Source organism: Eupeodes corollae, chromosome 2 (assembly GCF_945859685.1).
Source record: "Eupeodes corollae chromosome 2, idEupCoro1.1, whole genome shotgun sequence".
Lineage (NCBI taxonomy): Eukaryota > Metazoa > Arthropoda > Insecta > Diptera > Syrphidae > Eupeodes > Eupeodes corollae.
In genome coordinates, this window is record NC_079148.1 from 117,933,215 (window position 1) to 117,961,133 (window position 27,919).

Sequence of the window (27,919 nt, forward strand, 5' to 3'; positions counted from 1 at the left end):
GTTTGAATTGAAATGTATACACTATCTTAAAAAAATAAAATGCAAGACTTGTTCCCACGAACTTGTACATGTATGCAAAGAGTCCTTTTTAAAATATTTCCTATAAAAAAGTATGTTTTCAAAAATTGAAATACTATTTGATTTCTCAAAAAAATCTTAATTTTTCAAAATTTGTATTTGAAAATCGTTTAATTGGATTTTTGTAAGAACAATGAAAACAATGGCGTTCTGATCAACAAATATTATTGAGACATTAAAAAAAATTGTGTAGAAAAAAATTATTGACTTAAACACGAAATAACAGTTCTAACAGTTGCTCTTGTGGAGTAATACAAACATGATTTTTCTTGGTGAAACACAAGAAAAAAGAAGTTTGAGAAAATTTAATAAAAATCTATCTGTTCGTATTTTCGATTTTTGACAAAAAATTTGCATGGCAACTTTTATTAATTTAAGTTAAAAACGCGAATACAATGCATACGGACGGAATCGGGACGCATTTTTTTGGACTTCTCCACCAACGTAATGTCAAAAAACTCGAGTCCGACATTTTTTACGAATGCAATACTGACCAGTGACCATATAGTTCCTATATGTCGCAAAAAGATTCGATAAAAGATAAGATTTTTTGAAAAAACTGTTCTGACTTTTTTTACAAGGCAAAAATCTGATTTTAAAAATTTGTATTTTAAGGTTAATTTTCGGGATCTAAAAAACTTTTTTTTCCAATAAATTCCAGACTTTATAACTCCTAAATCCTTTATATAAAATCTTGGTGTTCTTTAATGTTTCAAATTAGCTCGACGTCAAGCTATGATCACCACAAATTGTAGGTAGAAAAGGTTTATGTGTTCAGTAAAGATTAGAGAACTAAATTAGAGTAATAAACTACTTTGGCATCTCAGAAAGTATAGGAGACATAGGGACTAAATAGGGCTTAACATGATGAAAGTTTAGTTAGCTTGAAATCATAGAGTTTATTTATGGTGAAGGAACTAGCTAGACTGTCATGCCAAAGGTCTTGGGTTCGACCCCTGCTTCTGCCATGTAAAGTTTTTTCCACGGGTACTGCCTCTTGCGAGGAATTAACGAATTCTACAAAAGAAGTTTCTGTCATGAAAAGTGTTTTCTCAAATTAGACGTTCGAATTGGACTTTAATCTGTAGGTCCCCTCCATCCCTGACAACAGTACTCGTATACAGGAATGTTTGAGAGTTGTAAGTCACTAGGACCTAGTTCTCAACGGACTGTTGCGTAACCCAATTTACTTATTTTTGAAGTAAGTATTGTAATTTTCTCAAGAACTAAAATATATTTTTAGATTTGAATATTGGTGTGTCATTAATTTTAATTTTTTTTGTAATGGACAAAAGCGGATTTCAAGTGTTGCCGTTGATTTCCATTCTTTGATTTTGTAAGTCAACGTACTTTCCTGAGATATTACCACTCATGCCTAACAGAAAGGATAATAAAAATAAACGAGAAAAAACCGAAATTTTCCGTAAAAAATAAACTTTTTTGAACACATCAATTTCTGAAGCAACTTTGTTTTAACTTTTTTTTAAAATTACTTCAACAAAACTGCGTAGCTGATTTCTGTCAAAAACATCACATAAAGATGACGTTATGATAAAATGGCTGATATTTCTTTATCATTGTTGTTTTTCTTGAACGATATTAAAATCTGTGTACCTTACCTACCTTTTTTTTTAAGATTAATTAAATCTACTTTTTCCATTAAAAATTCCTAAATGAGAACAATCATGGTCTACTTGACCAAGTTCACATGCCAATTCAGTCATGCATATTTTATTTGGTAAATTGTTTTTACTAAAAAATATCTGTAAGCTTTAGACTTTAAAATTTTCCGTATTAAATTCAAAATAAAAAATGAAAATACTCAACAAAAAATATTATTTAAATTAAAATGTCAGCAATGCATTATAGAGAGACACATAAAATAATTTTACTTCCCTCTTCACCGCTGTTGCTGTTTAAAATAGTGAAACATAAAGCAATTTTACATTTTTTGTTTTTGTATTTATTTCAACGCCATTGTCTATGTTAATTGTTGAACATACCTATACAAGTGGCCTGGGTTGCCACCGCAACATTATTTTCGAACATTGTTTACCAATTAACAAAAATTATACAAACTCCTCTCTTCCTCAATATGCTAAAGAGCAAAGCATTATACATAAGTACAACATGAACCTATAGTCGCATATTATAATATTTTAACCTATGTGAAAGTAGAGAGGTATGCGACAATGGAGAAACATATTTATATACATTTTTATGTAATAATTATGCATGGCGGTTCGGTAACTAGACATTTTTTGCGTGCACTCTTACTCATTTCCAAACTCTTATTACGTTCAAAAATCATTAATGGACATTTACGAGTAACAAAAGATTAACATTATTGCATCATTTTGCTGGTGCGTGGTTTGGAGTAGCAAGGTGTTCGACGCCGCCCGCCGCCGCGGTGCTGAAGCCCGCTACTTGCCGCCACCGAGGCAGCACGGGTGATAGTAAAGGAATGGCGTTTATTGCTGCAGCTTGCTTTAAGCTCTCCAATACTTATTCAACCATTAAAAATACCTCTGACGCCAGTTTTTGTATCATCAATGTTGAACTTATATCCAAACAGGGTGTTCCAAGAAAAGAAAAAACTTAAATAAATAAGTTTTAATAATTTTGTTAACACATGCTTAAGAAATATGTTTTTTGTTGCATATGATTTGTATCTTTATAGTACAATTATTTTTGTCTTCTTGAAAATGTATTTTATGGAAAAATCAGTTAAAAATCATAACAACTTTGAAACGTTTGATGATAGGATAACGTTCTTCAAGAACTTTTTGGTGGAACGTTAAGTATTTTTACTCACAATTTTATCCCCCACAAAAAAAATATAAAAATTTCAGTTGATAAAATAAAATGTTGTTTTCAAAAGTATTATTAATTTTTGAATCACCTTGTAACTTATTCAAAACCCAAACCAGTGTCAGTGCCATTCAGCATCATCAAAGTATAACTAACCTATGTACAATTTTACAAAACTCTACTTATAGGTACGATGATAATAACATGGCCCACATCCTACTTACCTATGCTTATCCTAAAAATAATGAGGCGGCTCGAACAGGATAATTGCATTAAAATCTATGGTCGAACAATGACTACGCAAATTGGTCTAAATTAATAGATTTCCACATTGTTGTGTATAAAATACATAAAGCTATATCTACCTATACATAGTTTATCGATATATTAGATAAAGAGATTCACATGAGGCGATAGTCAAAGCTTGTACTCGCTCGCATAGGTCGTATATATAGATAGATAGTGGATTAGAAATTATAGAGAGATGCAGTATTTTTAGTATTGATAAAGGTCAAAATGGTGGATATTCTAACAGGTTGGCAATATAAATACTATAGCATATCCTATTCTGTCCTATCCTTGTTAGAATTGTTATGGCGCACATTTAAAATAGGGATAATAATAATAATAGCCACAAGCGCATTGATTTCTCATTCTAAAAATATATCCTCTAGAGATTTTATTTTATATAGTAGATCCTGGCGGGATTTAGAGCGGTGATTAGATTTGAATTGGAATTTTATGATTTGATATTATTATCGGAATGTTTATCGAAATGTCCTGGTATATCATCGGTTAAAAGGTACGACCGGTGTGATATATGAATTTTTGAAATAGAACGTTTGGGAATTGTTTTTTTATTTTTCTAAATAAAATTTAGTAGTCATCAATTTTGTATTCAATACCAAAGATAAAATTGTATCAATGCATTTGGAAGGTTTTTATTGCATAAAGACTTTAAGAGTATATACAAAAAAAGGATATGAATGCATACATTTGTCGATTTAATATTAAAGAACTGAACACAGCAATATTAAAATAGGGAAGCCAACAAATACAAAAACTAGACCGTTGTGAAAAGAATATGGTTGTGGCATAAACTTTTTTAGTTTCATATCATTTTCAATTGTCATTTTTAAAAAAAATTTCTTTGACAATTTTTGTTGGTAATATCATTGTTAAGTCATTATCTTTCAAGATTAATAAATAGCCTAAAATGATTCATTTCGATGATTACTTTAGATTTCACCGAGGAATATATAGTTATAGTAAAACATCACATGTGTATAGTACCCGTGGCATAATGGTTAGTGCGTTGGACTGTCATGCCAAGTGCTTTCTCAAATTAGCCGTTCGGATTCGGCTTAAAAACTGTAGGTTCCCCCATCCCTGACAACAGTTCCTGCACACAGGATTATTTGAGAGTTGTAATTCATTAAGCCTTAATTCTTAACGGACTGTTGCATCACCCAATTTATTTTTTTTAAACTTCACATGGACTTGTTGAACCTATTTAAATAGGATAGCAGCTACTTATCCCAAAATCGTTGTGAAGCAATTACTTTAAAAACTCTAGCTTATCTTTGGCTTATTTTAATACAATAATTGTTTCATCTTTTAAATCTTACCAAAGGTGGCGCTACAGTCCTCGGTCCCTAGCTAAATGTCTCCAGTTTCGCGCTCCAAGTTGGGTGAGGTCACTTTCCACTTGTTAGCACCACCTGATCCGTGGTCTTCCTCTACTGCGCTGTCCTGTGGGTGTGGTTTCGAAGACTTTCCAGGCCGGAGCATTGGTTTCCATGCGCTCTACATGGAACGTTGGACTTTTACCCTTCTGGCTAAGTCTACGTCATTCTACAGCCCGTACAGCTCGTCGTTCCATCTTCTCCTCCACTCCCCTTCGATGCATACGGGACCGTAGATCACACGAAGAACTTTTCTCTCGAACTGACCCACGGTACTTTCATCCGCTTTTGTCATAGTCCATGCTTCTCCACCGTATAGCAAGACGGGGATGATGAGGGTCCTATAAAGCGACCTCGAGAGAGGACTTTCCAATCAATTGCTTTCTTAGCCCAAAGAAACAGCGGTTAGCAAAAGTAATTCTGCGTTTAATCTCAGCACTGGTGTTTTTTTCTGCGTTTACAGCGGAGACTAGGTAGACGAAGTCCTTGATTACCTCAAATTTACGTCTGTTGATGGTGACGTTTTGACCAAGACGTCGGTGTTGTATGTGCTTTCTTGACGACATACAGCATGTAGTAAGCTCCTCTCAACCTCTTTGACTGCACGCTTCTCATGCCCTCTCTTTTTCCTTCTGAGAAGTCGATGTTCCTCTCGCCTCTTCTGCTCATAGAGCGACAGAGAACTTCTCTAGAGGTTACTTGTAACTCGGTCCGAAAAGGGTTTGGCGATCTCTGGCGATTGTAGCTGTTCGACGTTGTACCTTCTCCCAGCACCTTCCTGTTTTGCCTTGGGTCTGGAAACCCGAAGTGCTACCTTGGCTACAACGAGGTAGTGGTCCGAGTTTTTTACTCAATAAGCATGCGTATGGGTGAAAAACCCGCTTAGGTGAAAAAAGTGATATTTGACCTTTTAATTATTTACACGCCTTTAAACTTCTGAAATTTCAAAAAAAAAATGTTTGATGCATATCAGGGGCCTAAATATCTTCCAAAATTAGTTACCAAATGTTTTTCAAAATTTTTAGAGTAAAAAGACTTTTCTGACTTTGTTTTAAAAGTGAAAAGTAAAATTGTTTCACCAATTTAAAAATAAACTTTGCAATTAATTCGTATTTTAAAAAATTAATATATATCGTGGTACCGTCAACATAACCAAGTAAAAAAGAGGCTGGGATGCGACCCACACTGATAACTTCCCATCCAGTCTGTCGATTGATCTTGCCTAAAAGTTTGTCTATATGTACTAGTATCAATTTTTACCAAATTTGCGTACTATTTTTTGTAGATTTTTTTCTAATGAAAAAACGGACTGTTGGATTTTTATATAAAAATTACTGAATATCAAAAACAATATTTTCTGTGAAATAAAATAAGTTTGAAGCCAATATTTTTAATTTTTGAAAAGCTATTTAAATTGAAAGTAAATTTTTATCAAATATTAGAATTGTTTTTTTTAGAGTTTTATTTTTTGTAAAAAAACTGTCAATTCGATTTTTTTCAAAATTTGATCGAATATTGAAAACAATATTATATCTTATAAGATAAAATTAGTTTAAAGCTAATATCAATCAATCAATCAATTTTCACCAACTTTTGGTAATTTTTTTTAGGTTTTTAATTCTTGTACAAAAACTGTCAATTCGTTTTTTTTTTCAAAATTTTACTGAATGTTGACAACAATTTTGTTGAAAGATAAAAGTTGTTAAAAGCCAATATCTACAATTTTTTTCCTCTCGCCTCTTCTGCTCATAGACCGACAAAGAACTTCTCTAGAGGTTACTTGTAACTCGGTCCGAAAAGGGTTTGGCGATCTCTGGCGATTGTAGCTGTTCTTCTCCCAGCACCTTCCTGTTTTGCCTTGGGTCTAGAAACCCGAAGTGCTACCTTGGCTACAACGAGGTAGTGGCCCGAGTCGATATTAGCACCTCGGAAAGTTCGGACATCCACGATGCTGGAAGCGTGTCTGGCGTCGATCGCAATATGGTCTTTTAAATCTACACTCTTAAATCCACGTTTGTTATTTTGTGTTCACTTATCTGTATAAGTGACATTTTTTTACTCAATAAGCATACGTATGGGTGAAAAACCAGCTTAGGTGAAAAAAGTGGTATTTGATGTTTTATGGTTGATTTGTAGAAAATTATTAACACGCCTTTAAACTTCTGAAATTTCAAAAAAAAAATGTTTGATGCATATCAGGGGCCTAAATCACCAACAACTTTTTCATTGTGCAGCTTCGCAATTTAAAAATAAACTTTGCAATTAATTCGTACTTTAAAAAATTAATATATATCGTGGCACCGTCAACATAACCAAGTAAACTAGGAAAACCCTAAAAAAAAAAAAAGCGAGGTGATGAGAAAAATTAGAAATATTCAATATTCGATTTAATATTCCGCAGAAGATTTGCTTTCCATATTTAATGCAGTATTAGGCTCCATTCCCAGCTCAATGTAGTGTTTTCAAAAATTTCTGAAAGGGACTTCAAAACATATTCCTTTGGCTATTGAATTGTAGTTTGTTTCCAATTTTAGACGACACAAATTCGAAGATGCTTTTCGTTAATCGAAAACGTTCTTTTGTCCAAAAATTATTTCCGATATCGAATTTTTATTACTCTTTCATCACTATTTTTAACTTCTTCAGCAGCTTTTCAAAAGAAAAGTTGTTACTGCTATAAGCGTTCAAATTCCACTAAAGGATGGTAACGATGTCGTCGGACCTGTAAAAACCTCTACAAAATCCGACATTTTTGAAATTTAGAAGAATCAATCCGTTTACCCTCAAAGCTAAACAAAAACTGTTTATATCCATTATGCCTTGTTATAATATTATTATTTTCCTTATTTTCAAAATGGTTCCTATATTATTTTATAAGTTTTTGACAGCTTTGCAAAACAAACTCTTATTTTCAAATGCAAATTTCTCTCTGCATATTACTAAAAAGCTTTTCAAAATTCTAAATATAATTTACAAAGTTTATTGATTGATAAAATACATTGGAAAATAATAAAATGTTCACTTTTTAGAAAAGATTTACACATTCCTGTTTGTTATTTTTTTTATAAGTTGGAATAATTTTTCGCACACCATTATTATTAATTTTAATTATTTGTGTGTTAGGTTCAAGAAACAGTAATGGCAAAATTGGACAGAAGGAGAAAAGGTGTTTTCGGACCGCCAATCGGTAAAAAGGTAAACATTTTCTGATCATACATTTTTTTAAATATAACTCATCTCAATTTCAATCGAATAAGTGCCTTGTATTTTGTGATGACGTTGGAATGCCATCAAAAGACACTTACGGCTCTCAACCACCCTTAGAACTGGTACGACAATGGTTGGACCATGGCTATTGGTCAGATCTAGATGACACATCCAAACTGGAACTGATTGATGTGGTAAGAGCGAATGACCCCTTCACCATTATATTCATCTACACTAGGCACTAGCTAGCTACCCGCCTGCATCTAGCATATGTTTCTACTCAGTATTCATAGAAATCGCTCCTGAGTGGCACTTAATGAACCATTGGCGGAAGCGATCCTATGAATATGCAATCAGTTTGTGTTGATGCAAAAATAAAATAGAAATAAAAAACACACATTTTCTCATGCACACATGCACAAATGTTTGAAAGGAACAAATACAAATTTAAAAAAAAAACATAAAACGAGAACATCCTGAAACAATGAATGCGCGATTGCATGAAATTCTATCATCAACATCAGAAACATATCCTTTTTATATGTGCATAGTGTGGTACAAATAGTTCATACACATGAATACCTACAATCTACCTATGTATGTGTGTATGTATTTTCAGGGATTCATCGGAGCAATGGGCCTAGTTGGTGGAAGCAATTTCATTTTCCCACGCTTCTATCGCCATACATTTGTGGTTGCAGTAGACGCTTTCGAAGATTCCACAATCACAAAAATATTCACAACAATTGGCGACTGGCACTTCGCCAAGGACTATACAGATAAAGTGGCACTCCTCTCGAAAGTAAGTTTGTTCTTTACTATTTTTGGTCTTATGTAGGTGTATCTAGGTATACTCTGCTCCGAGGAATAAATCATATTTTCCTTGTTCAAACTATATTTCTCAATACACTCTCTCCCCCTTTCTCTTTCTTTTGGATCTGATCATTTTCAACATCCAATCTATGCAGGGTCTGGCAGAGGCAATGGTCAACATTTATCGCCAAGCAATTTCGGTATTTCTGCCAACTCCGGCCAAATCGCATTACACCTTCTCGCTACGTGACATAACTCGTGTATTCACTGGCATTGTCCTGGTGCCGGCTAAAAGGCTTCCCGATCCCGAGAAACTAGGCCGTCTGTGGGCGCACGAAACCTATCGGGTTTTTTATGACCGGTAATAGATCACAGAGCAACTACTCTATATTGTCTTCTCTGTGTTATGGGGCGGTAGTTGGTGTTTTTCAGGCAACATCTGCACCCCTTTAACCCATTGAAGCTATCATCCTAGCGAGGAAAACAAATCACTTCCTTTCGATGTGCATTGTGTGCATCCTTGCTAGGATGGGATGTCTGCTCTACTGTGACACAATCAAACTTAAATCCCGTTTTTGTCATTAATTCAACCTCTTCTCTATCCTTTTATTTAAAAAATGGAAAAAAAACAAACACAGCTTAATCGAACAACGGGACCGCGAACTGTTATTGGAAATGGCACGTAACTCCTGTAAGGCCCATCTGCGTTTCAGTCTCGAACAAGCCATGGAGGAGCGCATCGAAAAAGGTGCCAAACTGACAGACGATGATTTACGTAATTTATTTTTCGGAAACTACATGGAACCAGACGCCGATCCGAAAATCTACGACGAAATCGAGAGCTATGACAAATTGGAAAAGGTCATGCAATACTATCTGAAGGAATACAATGCGTTTTCGAATACACCAATGGATTTGGTGTTGTTTCGATTTGCTATCGAACATATTTCCAGGTAAAAGAAAACAACATAACGAACGAATCGACAGACAGAATGACAAACTCTGTCTCTGTCGCTTCGCGGATCTTTTGTAATAAAATTGGCTTTCATATCTATATGTACTATACTCGTATGTTTGAATGTTTGTATATTTTTGTACCATGAATATTTTGCATATGAAAGGGTTTCACGAATTCTCCAAATGCCACGGGGCAATATTTTAATGGTTGGCATGGGTGGTTCTGGACGACGGAGTGCAGCTAAATTGGCTGCACATATTGCCGATGCAAAACTGATGACCGTTCAAGTGACAAAAACCTATTCGATGGCCGATTGGAGGGACGATTTGAGAAAAATTCTAATGACGGCTGGCTTTAATTTAAATCATACGGTCTTCTTGTTTTCCGATTCTCAGGTATTTTTATTTACAGCATTTCTTTGTTTGTTTGTGTGATTTTTAAAGAAGTCTCTCGAATTTAAATATATTAAATCGAAATTTTCCATTTTATACACTTTAAAAAACATTATATCGGATGTTAAACATAAGAGTTAGTTAAGGACACCAAAATACTATGGCAAGTTTTGCATTTGTTAAAAATTTTCCAACTCGAGATTTTAATCCAACATGATATTACGATGGTAGAGAAGTCTAAAAAAGTTGGTCCCCCGATTCCGCCCGGTCTGTCTGCCCAGGCTCCTACAGCCTAAACCGTTGATTCGATTGGATCAAAACTAACAGTGGCCGCAACACAATTTGTTCGGTCAAAAAATGAAAATTCGACTTTTCTCAAAAACAAACCGATACATTTTTTTTAAATTTTCTCTAAACATTTTATTTTTCAACTTGGCTTCTTTTAGTAAGAAAAACATATTTTGGCATTGCTCAGGAAAGAATTACAATATTTGATTATCAAAAACGAATTGTTTTATTGTTTGAATTTTTAAACAAATATTGATTTTTTTTTTCAAAATTCTATATAACAAAAATGGGTCAACATTTTTTGAGAAATTCAAATGTAGAGTTTATATTTAGAATCACTAAACAAATCCATAACAAAAATATTTTTAGAACAGAATTAAAAATTTCATAATATATACAAAATTAATTTATAAAAGAAGAACGCTCTAAGGACTTTCAAAAAAAAAATCAAGGGTTTTTTGATTTATAAAAATGTATTAAAGTTTTGAAGACAAACTTATATTTAAGATTTTTTAAATCTTTAAATATTTTTTTAAAAATTATTTTAACTGTGCATGACCCCGAAAGAGCGCATAATTTTGACAAAATTTTAATTAAATTCCTATTTTTAGCTATAACATTCCTTCATTATCATCATAACCATGTCTTTATTTATCTATCTGCATAAAGCTGAGCACGAGAATGAACTTTTACTTATCCTTTTTAGAAAACTACTTAACAACACAACCAATAGGCAATCGCTTTACAATTTAAGAATATATGTTCTGCCTCTTTCTCATCATCAGATAATTTATTTTCCATCCTGGTTCTTCTAATATGAAATTAAAATAAAGCTATCCATAAGAAAAGCTTTGAACGAACTCGTTGCATACAAAAACAATTGTTTTCGTTAAGTATGCTTACAAGTATTTTTCATTTCCGGGATGAGTTGTCGTAGGATGAGTTGTGTCTTGGGATGAATAGCGCCGATGTTTTGACAAATCAAATGACATTTATATCTTTGAAGACAAACTTATTTTGCAGGTATATTTTTAAATCTTATATAGGTACTTTTTTAACAGACATAGGAAGTTATTGTCGAATTGAAAACTTGGACATTTCTCGACGTTTCAAGGTCCCTTGAGTCGAAATAAAAGATTTTTACAGAGATGTATTTGCGTGCGGGTGTACGCACGTTCGTACGTCCGTACGTTCGCGACGTTTTTTCGTCGTCCTTACCTCAAGAACCAGTAGAGATATTGACTTCAAATAAATCTTATTATACAGATAATAATGCAGAAAGATGCATAAAGGACTGTCAAAAAAATGAAGTGAGTTTATTTTTTTAACATAGCAATTTCAAAACAAAAAGAGGCTGGGATGCGACCCACACTGATAACTTCAACTCCCGTCTGTCGATTTGTCTTGCTTAAAAGTTTGTCTATATGTATTTTTACCAAATTTGGGCACTATTTTTTGTAGATTTTATTTTTTATGGAAAAAACGGACTTTTGGATTTTTATATAAAAATTACTGAATATTGAAAACAATATTTTCTCTGAAATAAAATAAGTTTGAAGACAATATTTTTAATGTTTGAAAAGCTATTTGAAAGTAAATTTTTACCCTATTTTTTTTTAGAGTTTTATTTTTTGTAAAAAAACTGTCAATTCGAATTTTTTAAAATTTTACCAAATGTTGAAAACAATATTTCTTATAAGATAAAATTAGTTTGAAGCCAATATTTAAAATTTTTGAAGAGATATTTGAGTCGAAAATCAATTTTTACAAACTTTTATACATTTTTTTTCAGGTTTTTATTTTTTGTAAAAAAACTGTCATTCCAATTTTTCTCAAAATTTGTCCTAATGTTGAAAACAATATTTTTTATAAGAAAAAATTAGTTAGAACCTATTATCTCAAATTTTTGAAAAGATATTTGAGTCTAAAATCATTTTTTACGAACTTTTGTTAATTTTTTGTACAAAAACTGTCAAATCGATTTTTTTCAAACTTTAACTGAATGTTGACAACAAAATGTTTTGGAAGATAAAAGTAAATTCAATCCAATATCTCAAAGTTTTGAAAAGATATTTGAGTCGAAAATCAATTTTTACCAAATTTTATACATTTTTTTTTAGGTTTGTATTTTTTGTATAAAAAACTGTCAATTAGATTTTTCTCAAAATTTTATCAGATGTCAAAAACATTATTCTTCGTTGCACAAAATTGTTTTAGAGATGAAATCATATTTCAGTCGTAAAATTTTGGAGGTGACAAATTTTTTTTGTTCAGTTTTATTGATTTATAAAAAAACCGTTATATTGATTTTTTTCAAAAAATATGCCTCTTTGGTATCACGTTACAATATATTATATCAAATTTAATTCAAGTCATTAGCGTTTTTGGTTCGTAAGATATTTAGGGTTAACCAAAATTTTCACCTTTTTTTAAATTGCCATGGTAAAAAAACCACCCACGCAATTTTCTTGAGAGCCCTTTCTGCATTTTTCTGCCTTATTATCTGTATAAAAAAATTTATTTGAAGTCGATATCTCTTCTGGTTCTTGAACTATGGACGACGAAAAAAACGTCGCGAACGTACGGACGTACAAACGTACGTACACACGCACGCACAGACATCTTTCTAAAAATCTTTTATTTCGACTCTAGGGACCTTGAAACGTCGAGAAATGTCAAAATTTTCAATTTGACAAATCGGACCCATTGCAAGAACTTCCTATGGGAAGTTAAAAATTTGTCTAACCCAAAATATGTAACGAACCAATAACTCTAGAGACTTGAAGCACACGTTTTTATAAATACGAAATTTGTGTCACCCCGAAAAATTTATGAACAAAAAATGATTTTGTCTCCCAAAACAATTTTGTCCAACGAAAAATAACGTTTTTAACATCTGGTAAAATTTTGAGAAAAATCAGACTGTTTTTTGTTCAAGAAATAAAAACCTAATAATACATTATTCATAGTTGGTAAAAATTGTTTTTGCAACTCAAATGTCTTTTCAAAAATTTTAAATTAAAGCTCTAAATTAATTTTTTCTTATAAAAAATATTCTTTTGAATATTCAGTGAAATTTTGAGAAAAATCGAATTGGCAGTTTACTTACAAAAAAAAACCGAAACAAAATTAATAAAAGTTGGTAAAAATTGGTTTTTGTTTGAAATGTTTTTTCAAAAATTAAAAATATTGGCTTCAAACTAATTTGATCTCACAGAAAATATTGTTATATTCATTTATTTTTTTTTTTTTAAATCCATTTTTACATAAAATAATAAAATAAAATCTCGTGAATAATAGAAAAATATTGACTTCAAATTAATTTATTTCATCCAATTTGTATAAAAAAAAATGAAAACTTTTAAGAAATGGTACTAAACCTGGTAAAAATTGATTTTCGACTAAAAATCTCGTTAACAAAAATTGATTTTGAAATCAAACTATTTCATTACATGCATAGTATTCTTAATAGTTTAAAAATTTTTAAGAATAATTCAACTGACTACTTTTTTAACAAAACACGAAAACCTTCAAACTTTCAAGCAAGACAAATCCACCGGCGGATTGGAAAATTATCAGTGTGGGTCGCATCCCAGCCGCTTTTTTCCAAAACATTCAATTCGGAAAAAAAATTATATAGCAGTTTTTAAAACTTAAATAAGAAATACAAATACAAAGCATACACGTACACACGCACAAGCAGACGTCTCACTTAAATCCATGGATTGAAATTAGTTTGAAAATTTACGCGTACATTGTTTAAATTAAAGTCACTCTATTGATTTCATAACAATCTTCTTCTTAAAAACTAAGGAAGTTAAGTTAAAACTATTTGTTTTAATTTAAAACATGGAAAGAAAATGGAGATTACGCCTTAATTTCTTCAGTGAGAAGTTAAAGTTAAAAGGAAGAAAGCTCAAACAATTTTACACTTCCATTTGCTAAGTCAGCGAAAAATATCTATTTTGAGATAACATAACATCCATTTATTTCTTTGACTAATAAAATTTCTTTAGGTAGTGAGTTATAATTAAAAACTAGGCCTTGAGCTGACATGAATTTCATCAAATTTTGAAATGTCTTAAAATTAATTCTAAATGCTCTAAAATGCTTATAACCATGACGAAGCTAAGTAATAAATTAAACAATACATATTTCAATTTATTATAACATTTGAAAAAATACCAATAGAGTTAATGTTAAACATTGAGCAACTAAAGCAATACAGACGACCTCGTACAAAGATATTGCACTTTATTTTATTCCTAATAAAAAGGCCATTGAACTATAAAAACTAAATTTGTCACTTATTCTATGCATTTTAAATTATTTAAATAAAATAAAAACAAAAAATAGAGATATAAGAAAGAGAAGACAAAATACCACTGAAGACTTAAAGATAAAGATAATCTCCAAATGTATGATTTTCTTAAATTTCAATTAATTTAATGAAATTCCGAGGCTTTTTCTGCTTTAATACCCATATGGCAATGGTTTTTAATTTACTGTTATACCCTCTCTGTCTGCTAATAAGATCATTATAATTTTAAATATTTGTTTGTATAGAAAACAATAACTTTTGTATCTCTACCTTGCATAAAATGGCCTATACTTTAAAAAAAACTATAGCCTGTTTAATTAATATTGATACACTTTAAGACCATATTATTTAGTAGTCTAATAAAGTGTGAATTTCAGTAGCGTGACGCATTATACTTTAAGCGTATCAATAGATGTATATACATATATTTTGTTTAAATATTTATTGAAGGTGCTGGAACCCATAACATAACATTAGACTAAGAATTTGTTAATTATGTTGGCCCCTATTATAAACCAATAGAATGGTTATTAATACTATTCATAGATTAAATTAATATGCAACTGTGGAAAATTCAAGCCCAATAATACCTTCACGGTAAAACAAAACAAGTTATTTTATATATATAGTTTAAGTTTATGTTGGTTCCGTTTGTCATTATTTATCATGGCTTTGAATTAATATAAACACCATAAAGAGATGAGTATTTTACGGATTTCATGGTGTAATTATGTTTATAGAATTATTTTAGGTATGTTTGTGTTAGTTTTTTTTTTAATAGTTAACAATCTAACTTTTACTTATATCATTCCCAAAACAATCCTCTTTTTAATGTGCTAAGTACCTTTTTTGTTGATCTATAAAGCAATAGGTCCGGGGTTCAAATTTTAATACTTAACATAAACCTTTTACCATAATTTTTAAGTGACATTTTTAAACTAATAACAATCTTTGATGTCATAAAGAGTTTTTCGATTATTTATATTACATTTTTATAGTTCAGTGGACGTTAAAAGGACATAAATTAAAATTCGACATAGAAGAAAAACAGTCCTATAGACGAACTCTACCTAACTCTCCTTCTTAAAATAATGATTTCAATTTTATTTTACAATCAATAAACTAACTTGTAGTTGTAGGTATACGCAAAGGTTGTCTTAAAACATTTGCAATTATTCAACTCATAAAACTATACATGATGATGATGATGTACCTTCATAAATCACATATAGTAGAAAACCCAAAGCCTTTTGTCTAAAAATCATCCAAATCACAGATAACATCATCATTTCTCAATAGAACACAGATTTACTTGTCAAAATGTCATTTATCTCTCCCTCTCTATGATTTATATCCATATAAACAAAACTTTATGTAGGTTTGTATTTTGTTCTTTTCTCCATAACACCTGCTCCTTTCACATCCTTATTGAAACAACAAAAAAGACAAAATACTGATTACAATCGATTTGCAAGCCACCCAGATATAAAATTTATACCTTCTTTACTTTTGAAATGAAAACTTTGATCAGAATATATATTCTCATGCGTCCCACAGACATAGCCATCCAAACCTATAATTGTCTCTTAAAAGAAAATTAAGAAAGGATAAAGCCTTTACTATGTTTTCTCTCTTTCTCTCTGTCTCATTTTTGCATAAGGATTAAGGACTCTGATGATGTATTCTATAGTCCTTATTCGTATAGATATAATAATTACTCACTGAAATAGTCTCTCATCAACATAAGAGGACACATATTATAGACCTCATTTTATATATGTATATATGTGTATAGTACATACACCTTTTACACCTTTACTCGCACTAATCTAAGCAAATCACCCCACAAGATTGTCCTTTCATCAAACATCATCAAAGTTTATCACTTTTGATTCAATCTCATTTCATCTACTCTCTCCCAAGGCCCGTAGGGTTTGATGTTTTGTTTCCTTTTTTTGTGCTTGGTCGTTTTTGTGCCTTCTCAAAAAGACCCCTCAAAAAGGACACTTTTAAATGTATGTATGTCTATGTATGCATTTACCAACATAATATCTTTTAATCTCAATTATTCTCCATCATCTACATCACACGTTTGTTCTATTAAATTTACAAAATGGCAATCGAAATAGTTTACCTTTTGCCTGAGGAGACTTTTGGGTTGTCAATACCCAATCCCCTCTCTGTTCACATTGAGGTAGCTCTCACCTTCCTGTCCAGAGGAAAGGATTGTATAGGTACAAAGTATATTATCCCCTGTTACTTTGCACTGTAATTTAATTAAATCGCACTTAAGTTGGGACACTATGCCTCTTTCCCTTTCTTTCTCTGTCTGTCTTTCGGATTTTCGCCCACTTATTTCAATTTCAATATATCCGGTCGATTACCTGTAAACTAAATTAAATCGATTCTAAACTCACATGATTGTACATAGCATATAGGAGTATGTATTGTGTTGGTTGATGTTGGTTAGAAGATATTCACAACAATATACAGAACCAAACAAACATGTCCTGTTTCTAATGAATTCATCCTTTATACCCTTTACCCTTATATTATAAACGCAGGCAGTGGATGAGGGTTATGTCGAGGACATCAATGGAATATTAAACACCGGAGACCTTCCCAATCTCTATCAGTCCGAGGATAAGGCAGCAATTATGGAAAATATGACAAACATCGCCAAGCAAATGGTAAGGAATAGAAAATTCGCCTTATATACCACGAAGACGATACGATTTCGTCTTCACACGTAAATCCCATCTAACCACACTATGACATTAAACTGACACACTATCTACCCTTACCAATCATATTCGTAACACACCCAATATAATAATAATAATAAAAATAAATTCTTATTCGATATCATATAATAATGCAATATGGCCCAACATCACATAATCGTTACTATAAACATCTCGTCCTCCTCATTTATATATACGAAAACATCTTTGTGAAACCATCATCACCATTTTATTGGACGTGTTCTGGGCAAAAACCCGAAAAGTCTCGAGATATAGATCCTTCACCAATTGAAATGTACGGATATTTCATAGAGAGAGTACGTGAGCAACTGCATGTGGCATTAGCCTTTTCTCCAATTGGGGATTCCTTTAAGGAACGTCTAAGAATGTATCCATCTTTGATCAACTGTTGCACTATTGACTGGTAAGTAAATATACTCGTATATCCTTTCTTGCAAGCCATATCCTTCTTAAATCATCTTCGATCTATGTACGTACTGCATACGTAAAAGGCTGAGCTGATGGTTACTAGACTTGTATTCAGATAGACAAATAATGTGTATAATGTCTGCATTTGCTTGAAGCTTAAATCTCTGCACGTATTTCGATTAACACAATCAGGTGCAAAGTGGATATAAAAATCATTTGCATGGCTTGTTGCTTTTAAGCTTTCAAAATGTATATAATATGGCTTGCTCTGATGCTTATGATGATGCTGATGCAATGTCTGAAGGTTTAAAGTATATACATATGAATTTACTTTCCAGGTATATGCCATGGCCAGTGGATGCTTTGGTACGTGTTGCTGAATATTTCATCAGTTCGATGAATCTCAATAAAGCCGAAGAAGAGGATGCATCTGTAGATGAATTACCTCATACGCCACGAGCCAGTCAGGATAGTATTGCCCAGGAAAGTAAGATTACCCTGTCGGAGCAGGAACTGAATCTGGTTCAGATGGTGATGTATTTTAATGTATCAGTTGTTGATGCAAGTGAAAAGTAAGTAAACATTATAACGATGTCAATAAGGAAACTTTATAATGTAGGCCTATAGTTGGGGAAGGTTTTGAGATAGAAAAATAGGTTCTTAAGTTACATATTTAACGTTGTTGAAATTTATAAGTTAGCATTATAATAAATTGACATGTGAGAAAAATTTCGAAGAAATTGGAAGATTTCTTTTAGAAATATTTGATATTCAATATTTTATACCAATAAGAGTATAAATAAACAACAAACGCAAACACAATACTTTCTTTCAATTATACCAAAGTAAAAACGCAAAGTACATACAAAGAGATTAGCTGTCTTTGGCGAAATTAATGTATACAACCAGTGGTATAAATTCCCAAGGTAAATACATTTGATAGAATAATACGACAGACTTTTACATTTTAATGGTAAAATAAATAAAAAAAAATGGGTAACGCAACATTCCCTTGAGATCAAGGGCCTAGTGACTTACAACTCTCAACCATTCCTGTGTGCGAGTAATGTTGTCAGGAATGAAGGGGACATACAGTTTATATGCCGAATCTGAACGGCTAATTTGAGAAAACACCTCTTCATGACAAGAGTTACTCTTGGAGTATTTGTCAATTCCTCGCATGAGGCAGTACCCGTGAAAAGACTTTAGATGGCAGAGGCAGGAATCGAACTCATGACCTCTGACATGACAGTCCAACGCACTTACCATCATGCCACGGGTAATGGTATAATATAAAATAAAAAAATACTCAAAGTCACGTTTATTGATTCTTACAAGATTTTTTAATCATTGATATATTCCATTTCAACAAAGAAGCTCAATACCATGTGAAAATGATGATTGGTATAAAGTCCATATATTTACTGATGTAGTTTATGATACAAAAAATTAAAATGCGATAACAACTTGAAAAACTCTTGAATATTCGACGGTTTTAAAAACAACGCTATTAGTGAGTAGTCAAAATCGTATAAATATATTTAATGGAAGAACTGTTGTTATAAACTTTTCCTAACACAAGTTTGATTAGGATATGAAAAAAAAATATTATTTTTTTTTTTTTAAGTTTAAGTTTTTTGATTGGTTCAAGTTTTCAAATACATACATTTTTACTATTAACAAAAAATAATTTTTTTTGAAGATGTTTCAGAGAATTAGGACGAAGAAATTATGTAACACCAACATCATATCTGGAAATGCTGAAGGCATTTAAAAGTTTTTATAATAAGAAATTAGATGAAATCACTCAACTACGAGATAGGTATGAATTTAGTTATATCAAATTAATTATACCAATCAAAAAATTATTTTTTTTTATAAATTAGATACACTATTGGTTTGGAAAAACTAGACTTTGCTGCCAGTCAAGTTGGTGAAATGCAAGCGAATTTATATGATTTACAACCAAAGTTGAAAGTTCTTTCCGAAGAAACTGAAAAAATTATGGTAAATATCGAACGTGAAACAGCTGAAGCTGAAAAGAAAAAAGAAGTTGTTGGTGCTGATGAGGCTGCAGCTAATGAAGCTGCTGCTGCAGCACAAGCTATTAAAGATGATTGTGAAAGTGATTTACAAGAAGCTATACCAGCTATGGAAGCAGCATTAGAAGCTTTGAATACTTTGAAGCCAGCTGATATTTATGTTGTGAAGTCAATGAAGAATCCTCCGTATGGTGTTAAGTTGGTGTTGGAAGCAGTTTGTGTTATAAAAGGCATTAAACCGGATAGAAAACCAGATCCAAGTAAGTATTGCTTAGCGAATAGCAATAGACCAGAGTTTATACCAATTATTTGTTATGATTTTTCTATATGTCAAAAGCAGTATATTTTTACCATTCCTTTATATGTTTTTAAAATGAAGTATAAAAATTTAATAACACGAAAAGAAAAAAAGAAATCGTTTCTGTATTTTTATACCAATTAAGTGAATTTTTTATTTAACGACAAACAACTAGTATAAAAAGATAGAATTGTCTTTTTTATTGCAAATTTAGCTTTAGCTGTTTCACGGATTTTTTTTTCTTAAGGTGGCCGAATGGTGGAAGACTACTGGGGGCCATCACAAAAAATGTTGGGTGATATGAAATTTCTGGAATCATTGAAGACATTCGATAAGGACAACATACCACCGCCAATTATTAAAAGGATTCGAGAAAAGTAATAAATAATTAAATGGCTTGGTTCACATCATGAAACTATTAGTAAATTTTATAAATGTTGCAAATTAGATCTTTATCACTCCATTCATTTTTGTACACTTATTGAGTCCTTATATCCGTTTACTGTTATTGCTTAATGTTATGCTTTTACCTGGTCCTTTTGCACTTCCCTTTCCAAACCCACGTGAAACGTCCACATTTACAATAGGTTGAAATGGCTATCTCAAGGCAACCTAGCCTGAGATCCAATTAGCGCTGTAGTGCGCCGTTTTTTACAATAACTGATTTTGTTTTGAATTTGTATCTTGATATTTTGATTTTGAAATAATAGTACAGAAGAACCGGCTTATAACCATATCTTACACAAAATGCCTTAAGATTCACGAATCACATTTTAACAAACAAAATTGATTATTCGAACTCAGAGTACTTTTACAACAACAAAATTCTTGCAATTTTTCCAATTCGCCCTCTCACTCAACCGTACAATTTCCATTCAATTTTTATTTCTGCCCCATCAGATACATCTCAGATCGTGATTTCATTCCGGAAAAAATAAAAAGTGCATCTACAGCCTGTGAGGGACTCTGCCACTGGGTGCGAGCCATGGACGTTTACGATAAAGTGGCAAAGATTGTCGCTCCTAAAAAACTAGCTTTGGCAGAGGCCGAAGGCGAATTAAGTTCACAAATGGAAAAACTCAATGCCAAAAGGGCCGAACTTCAAGAGATCCTGGACAAATTGCAAAAGCTAAACGATTACTTTGCGGAGAAGTCACGCGAGAAAAAACGCCTTGAAGATGACATAGATAATTGTGAAAAACGATTGAATAGGCAAGTATTCGAATGCCTATACATACATATATAATAAGGCTCCTCGTCCTCTGTAGGTTTATATCATAGGTAACCGGTATAGTTGCCTGTTGCCAGTTTGGCAACTTAATAATATCCTTTAAAATTTTTCATTTTATAAATTTTTATATTATTTGTGTATTTGCGTTCGATTGCCGGAATCAGAACCGTAATCGGACAGGAACACAGAGGTATAGAGGAGTCAAACAAATGATTATGCTTCCAGATGTAGATTTCAGTATATTTCGATAATTTTATTTTTGCTTTTGAATTTTTTATCATTTAAAAAAAATATAAATAAATAAATATGTATGTACATTATTTTTTTTTCTAGAGCGGAAAAGCTATTGGGTGGACTGGGTGGCGAGAAGACCCGATGGTCGGAAACGGCAAATCGTTTGCATGAATCAATTCACAATATTGTCGGCGATGTGCTCCTGGCCGCCGGCTGCATTGCGTATTTGGGATTTTTTCCAACTGAGGTAAGCAAATAAAATCCGTGAAATTGATTGGATTTTTAAGTCGCGTTTGTTATTTATTTTTCACGTTCCTTTTTTTTTTTGATTTTTTGTTTACTTCTGATCAAATAAAAAATAAGGCCTTAAAGCTTTGAGTATACATACATGCATAGTATATACAACAGGATACCTAGGTAGTCGTCTCGCAAATCAAAAAATAGGCACGAACTCCAAATACAACAACACGAGGTTCTTTATAGGTGGTCTGTCGTTGGCGTCTCAACGTTAGTGGGTGTATTCGAGGGGACATATATGAAGAATCGTGTATACAGGTTAACTGAAAGCTGATTTTTGATGGTGTATTTTTCCATTGGTTTCAATCGACTGGAAATTAATTTCGATATAACATAAATCAACGGATTGAGATACATAAATCTCTCATTTTATACTTTCGTGATGGTACAGGACCACAGGACGAAAAAGGGAGAGGTTGAAGCTGAAGGAGGTTGGGGAGATTTCATTTCTGATATTTTGTTGTTAGGAATGTGTTGATTCGATGAGTGTCAGCAGAGGAAGCACTGCTCGACACACTGTGGGACAAGCAAGTTCTAAAAGATGCTAAAAATTTAATCATTTAAAAAGGAATATATTTCCGTTTTACGAAATGTTAAAGAATCAATAAAGTGAGGGTAATATTTACATACTACCCTGTTTCTAATTTTTTAAAACTTTTTTTCAATACAAAATCTTTAAAAACATATTTTTTAAAAAAAACTAAATATTTTTTACCATACAAATCGAGATTTTTTAAACGGGGTACATTTTTTTAGAATAATTAGTTCAAATATAATCAGAATTTGATTTTCAACTGAAATATTTAGGAGCCAATTAAAATAAATATAGATAGAAAACTTATCTTATGGAAAATATTGTTGCAACATTTGGTAAAAATTAAAAAAAAAACATCCATCTAACATCGAGATGAACATGACTTCTAGTCGTACCAAAACTTACCCTAAACTTATTAAACGCCCCGAATATCTTGACATAAGACAGCATAAGCTTCAGTTTTTAGTTAAATACTTTTGAAAATTTGACTCACTACAAAAAATATAAATTTCCAATTTTTAGGTGACTTATCTGTGTGGGTCACGGCCCTTAATCACATTTCCTTCATATCTTTTTTTATCAGAATTTAAGTTTTATCTTTCCCATTGTGTCATTGGGGTTAAACGCAATATTGCACTTGCATTGATGATTTTCAATAAATTGCTATCGAAATGATTGAAGTATGTCATATGTAGAGCTAAAGCCAATGAGGATTATGACGATGATGATGACGCGAGGACCTTATGAAGTTAAAGTTAACATACATTGATACCTATGAGTTGATGGATGCATTTTGACTTTGATCTGAACAAGTACTATACAGGATATTAATGTTTTTTTGTGTATTGAAAAAAAAAAAAATACGGTTGTTGATGACGAGAGTAAATATAGCCTAAATGTAATAAAAGAAAATCAAATGAATTGAAACTTTCATTTTTTATTTGGTTAAAGATTTTTGATATTAAGTTAAAAAAATATGTATATTAAATGAAAAAGGTGATGTTCGGTGTAGATAAATATACATGTTATATTACGTAAAACAAACTTTTGTCTTTAATCACTAATAATACAAATAACACCCACTATTAAAATAGAAATCTATTAATATATCTACTCATGATGAAACAAAAAATATAATAACTCTAATTAAAATATATATTTGAACACGGAACATTTATCGATTTATAAGCATTTCAATTGTATCAATTTATAATATTCTATATTTGTGGCCAATAGTAAGTACCTATATAACCTCTTTTATTTATTCTATGCATTTATTTTTGTATCACTTTGATGTGGTGTTTTTTTCATTTGTTGAACACAATATAAACCACATTTCAATGTAAATAATATAAAACGCCTACTTCAATTGAAAAATATTTTATACAGATATCAACAAATATAAACAGTTTTTGTTTGGAAAATAATTCTGTGGGTCAAATTTTGGATTCGTAAAAAGAACTGAACTCGTGATTTCTATTAACGTTAAAACTGTTAAAAAGGCATTTTATGTTTACTACAACATACAAAATACCGTTTCGAGATTCTTAAAATTTTAAAAATTACAATTTGAAGAGTGACAACCCTATTAACATTGTAATAACCAAATTTCAGTGAGAAACGCATATACAAATTGTTTGTTTTGACACTTTTAAGAAAATATTTATGTACAATCCCGTGATATTTTATAAAGATAGATCACAGCTATGTAATAGATGGTCTTAAACACACTATCGAATGTCATACAAAATTGGTTCTACCTTATATACTGAAAATGCTCTTTCTGTTCAGAGAAAATACTTCTTGATTAAAAATAAGTTAAGTAGATGGAATTGTTTCCCATTTTTGGCAACGATACTGAATCCTGGAAAAAAATAATTCTCAATATTATACAACATTGGAGAGAATTTGCTTGCGTAAATAATTTTTCTGTAGTCATTAACTTTGAGATTTAAATTTTGTTTGAGGCTTTTGAAAAGCAATATTTTTTAAAAAGTTACTGCATGAATGGATTTCCAGCTCTCAATAAAAATTATACCATTACAAGCGGACCGTCCCAGCTTCGCACATATGTAAATAGGGACAGATATTTTAGTTATAAGCATGCTAATTAAAACGACCATGAATCACTTAATTAGAAACAAATTGTATGATTATCTTAAAGCCTCATTGTACACTTAGTTGAATATGGTTTTTGTAGGTGGCAACAAAACGTATTGATTTCAGGAAATCCTACTCGAGAAAGTTCCACCTACAATTGCCCGTGTTAAAAGCACTCTTTCCTTAAGTCGATACCAATTTTGGAAAAAGTTTATCCCTGAGATTTATTTATTGTTAGGGCAAACGATATTTGTAAAGGGTACTGTAACCATGTTCCGCGAAACATGTGTGAGCTCACCGTCATCGAGACCCGTAATGATAGTTGCTACAATCACATTATCTATTAATTCTTTGATCAATAGTCGTGAACAATTACACATATTGGGTGAGTTTAAATTTCTTAAAAGCATAACAGGCGTACCTATTTTTAACTTCACATAGGAAGTTATTGTAATGGTTTTATTAACTTCCCATGGGAAGTTATTGTAATGGGTCCGAATTGTCGAATTGAAAATTTTGACATTTTTCGACGTTTCAAGGTCCCTAGAGTAGAAATAAAAGATTTTTAGAAAAATGTCTGTGCGTGCGTGTGTACGTACGTTCGTACGTTTCTACGTCCGTACGTCCGTACGTCCGTACGTTCGTGAAGTTTTTTTCGTAGCTCAAGAACCAGAAGAGATATCGATTTCAAATAAATTTTGTTATACAGATAATAAGGCAAAAAGATGCAGAAAGGGCTCTCAAGAAAATTGCGTGGGTGGTTTTTTTACCATAGCAGTTTAAAAAAAGGTGAAAATTTTGGGTAACCCTAAATATCTTACGAACCAAAAACGCTAGACTCTTGAATTAAATTTAATATAATATATTGTAACGTGATACAAAACAGGTATATTTTTTGAAAAAAATCAATATAACGGTGTTTTTTATAAATCAAAAAAACTAAAAAAAAATTTGTAACCTCCAAAATTTTACGACTGAAATATGATTTCATCTCTAAAACAATTTTGTGCAACGACGAATAATGTTTTTGACATCTGATAAAATTTTGAGAAAAATCTAATTAACAGTTTTTTTTACAAAAAAATAAAAACCGAACAAAAAATTAACAAAACTTGGTAAAAAACTATTTTCGACTCAAATATCTTTTAAAAACTTTGAGATAATAGCTTCTAACTAATTTTTTCTTTTGTTTTCAACAGTAGGACAAATTTTGAGAAAAATCGAATTTACAGTTTTTTTTACAAAAAAATAAAAACCTAAAAAATAAATGTATAAAAGTTGGTAAAAATTGATTTTCGACTAAAATATCTTTTCAAAAATTTTAAATATTGGCTTCAAAATGATTTTATCTTATAAGAAATATTGTTTTCAACATTTGGTAAAATTTTTAAAAAATTCGAATTGACAGTTTTTTTACAAAAAATAAAACTCTAAAAAAACAATACTAAAACTTGGTAAAAATTTACTTTCGGCTCAAATAGCTTTTCAAAAATTTAAAATATTGGCTTCAAACTTATTTTATTTCACAGAAAATATTGTTTCCAATATTCAGTAATTTTTATATAAAAATCCAACAGTCCGTTTTTTCATAAAAAAATAAAATCTACAAAAAATAGTACGCAAATTTGGTAAAAATTGATACGAGTACATATAGACAAACTTTTAAGCAAGACAAATCGACAGACGGGATGGGAAGTTATCAGTGTGGGCCGCATCCCAGCCTCTTTTATTAATTATATTATGTTGTAACGGAATACCAAACAAATATATTAAAAAAAGTCCAATTGACGGTTTTTTTATAAATCAAAAAATAAAACTGAACAAAAAACGAAAATTTTACGAATAAAAAATTATTTTATCACCAAAACTAATGGCTCCCTGAAATTACGCCATAGGAAATCACGGCAAAAAAATAAAATGGAAAAAAACGCCAAAAATTCTCCATACAATTTTTTGGCTTTTTTTCCTAGGAAAAAGAACCTAAAGAGTTTGGTGTTAATTCCGGATTTTTTGGCTATTTTTTCCGAAAATTTCTTGGCGTTTTTTCCTTTTAGAATAATGAAAAAAGGCCAAACAATTTTTGTTTTTAAAAACCGCCAAAAATTTGCTTTTGGACTTTTTTTCCAATCAAAAAAGGAAAAAACGACCAAAAATAAACTTTTTAGTTTTTTCCAAATCTTAAAGCAAAAAACGCCACAAAACAAACTTTTTGACTTTTTTTCCTAATCGAATAAGGAAAAAAAGCCAGAAAATTAACCGTTTGTTCTTCCAAATCAAAAACAAAAAAGTACATGTTTGTCGAATGTGTTCATATAGTATACAAAATTATATAACGGCAAATAACAGTATTTTACATGTTTTTCACGAATTTTGAAGAGCATATTTTGTTAAGTTTTTTAACGTCAGTAGTGATTGATAGTTTGTTGTTTCCCTACCGTTAGTAGAAGAGCATTTTGATAAAGCGATGGACAAAATGGAGAGTTTTGATTATGAAATTATAAGTGGTAAACAAAAAAATAGCAAACTTTTGTACGTAACAGAACAAAAACAAATACACAAAAAAAATGTGTGTATAAAAAAGATGTTCTTTACATTTGTTATATTAACAATTGTGGTGCTAAAATGAAAGTAAAAAGTGATGGATTGTGTGTAAAAGCAAAGAACTTCGTTGACCAATGTCCGTGTTGTCGGGAAAATGTGGCAGATGTCCTTCAAGTTTACATTTAATACCTATACAAAAATTGACAAATTGAAATAAACAAATGTATAAGAAAATGTGTTCTACAAAACAAATGCACAAGTACCTATGATATAATCAACGGCGGGGGAGGCAGCGCGTACGCGTCACGTTCGCCGTTGCGGCGCGACGCGCGCGCGTGTTGCACCGCGCCGCTCCATGTTACGTCGTACGTTCAGATTCTTTTATAGACTTTTTGGGCTTTAATTCCAAATTAATTTTGGAAATTAAGCCAGAAAAAGCTTTGTTCATTTTTTAAAGGCTAAATTTCCAATACTAATTTGGAAATTACACCAAAAAGTTCTTATTTTTTTGGCGTTTTTTCCATTTTAGTATTTTGGCTCTTTTTCCAAAAGTTTGGCGTAATTTCCACACTTTTTGGCTTTTTTTCCTTTCTCTTTTTGGTCGCTTTTTCCTATTTTTTTACGCCAAAATTGTTTGGGCTTTTTTTCCAAAACAGTTTTTGGCGTAATTTCCTATGGCGTAATTTCATGGAGCCAAACTAATGTTTTTAACATCTGGTAAAGTTTTGACAAAATAGAATTGACAGTTTTTTTTTATAAAAAATAAAAACCTAAAAAAACATTACTCAAAGTTGGTCAAAATTGAATTTCGACTTAAATATCTTTTCAAAAATTTGAGATTATGGCTTGCAACTATTTTTAACTTATAAGAAATATTGTTAGCAACATTCAGAAAATTTTGAGAAAAATCGAATT

At 31.3% G+C, this 27,919-nt stretch overlaps 1 protein-coding gene across 1 annotated transcript in view; it reads left to right on the top strand.

Moving 5' to 3' along the window:
- Positions 1-27,919, top strand: part of LOC129948577 (dynein axonemal heavy chain 3) — a 131,165-nt gene that overhangs the window by 77,499 nt on the left and 25,747 nt on the right. The window contains exons 38-51 of the mRNA XM_056059683.1: positions 7,698-7,769; positions 7,832-7,975; positions 8,401-8,583; positions 8,750-8,955; positions 9,233-9,547; positions 9,716-9,947; positions 17,118-17,243; positions 17,561-17,721; positions 18,065-18,298; positions 19,429-19,548; positions 19,613-20,028; positions 20,314-20,443; positions 20,967-21,278; positions 21,631-21,778. Of these exons, the coding sequence (XP_055915658.1) occupies positions 7,698-7,769; positions 7,832-7,975; positions 8,401-8,583; positions 8,750-8,955; positions 9,233-9,547; positions 9,716-9,947; positions 17,118-17,243; positions 17,561-17,721; positions 18,065-18,298; positions 19,429-19,548; positions 19,613-20,028; positions 20,314-20,443; positions 20,967-21,278; positions 21,631-21,778 (2,799 nt within the window). The remainder of the gene's footprint in view (positions 1-7,697; positions 7,770-7,831; positions 7,976-8,400; positions 8,584-8,749; positions 8,956-9,232; positions 9,548-9,715; positions 9,948-17,117; positions 17,244-17,560; positions 17,722-18,064; positions 18,299-19,428; positions 19,549-19,612; positions 20,029-20,313; positions 20,444-20,966; positions 21,279-21,630; positions 21,779-27,919) is intronic.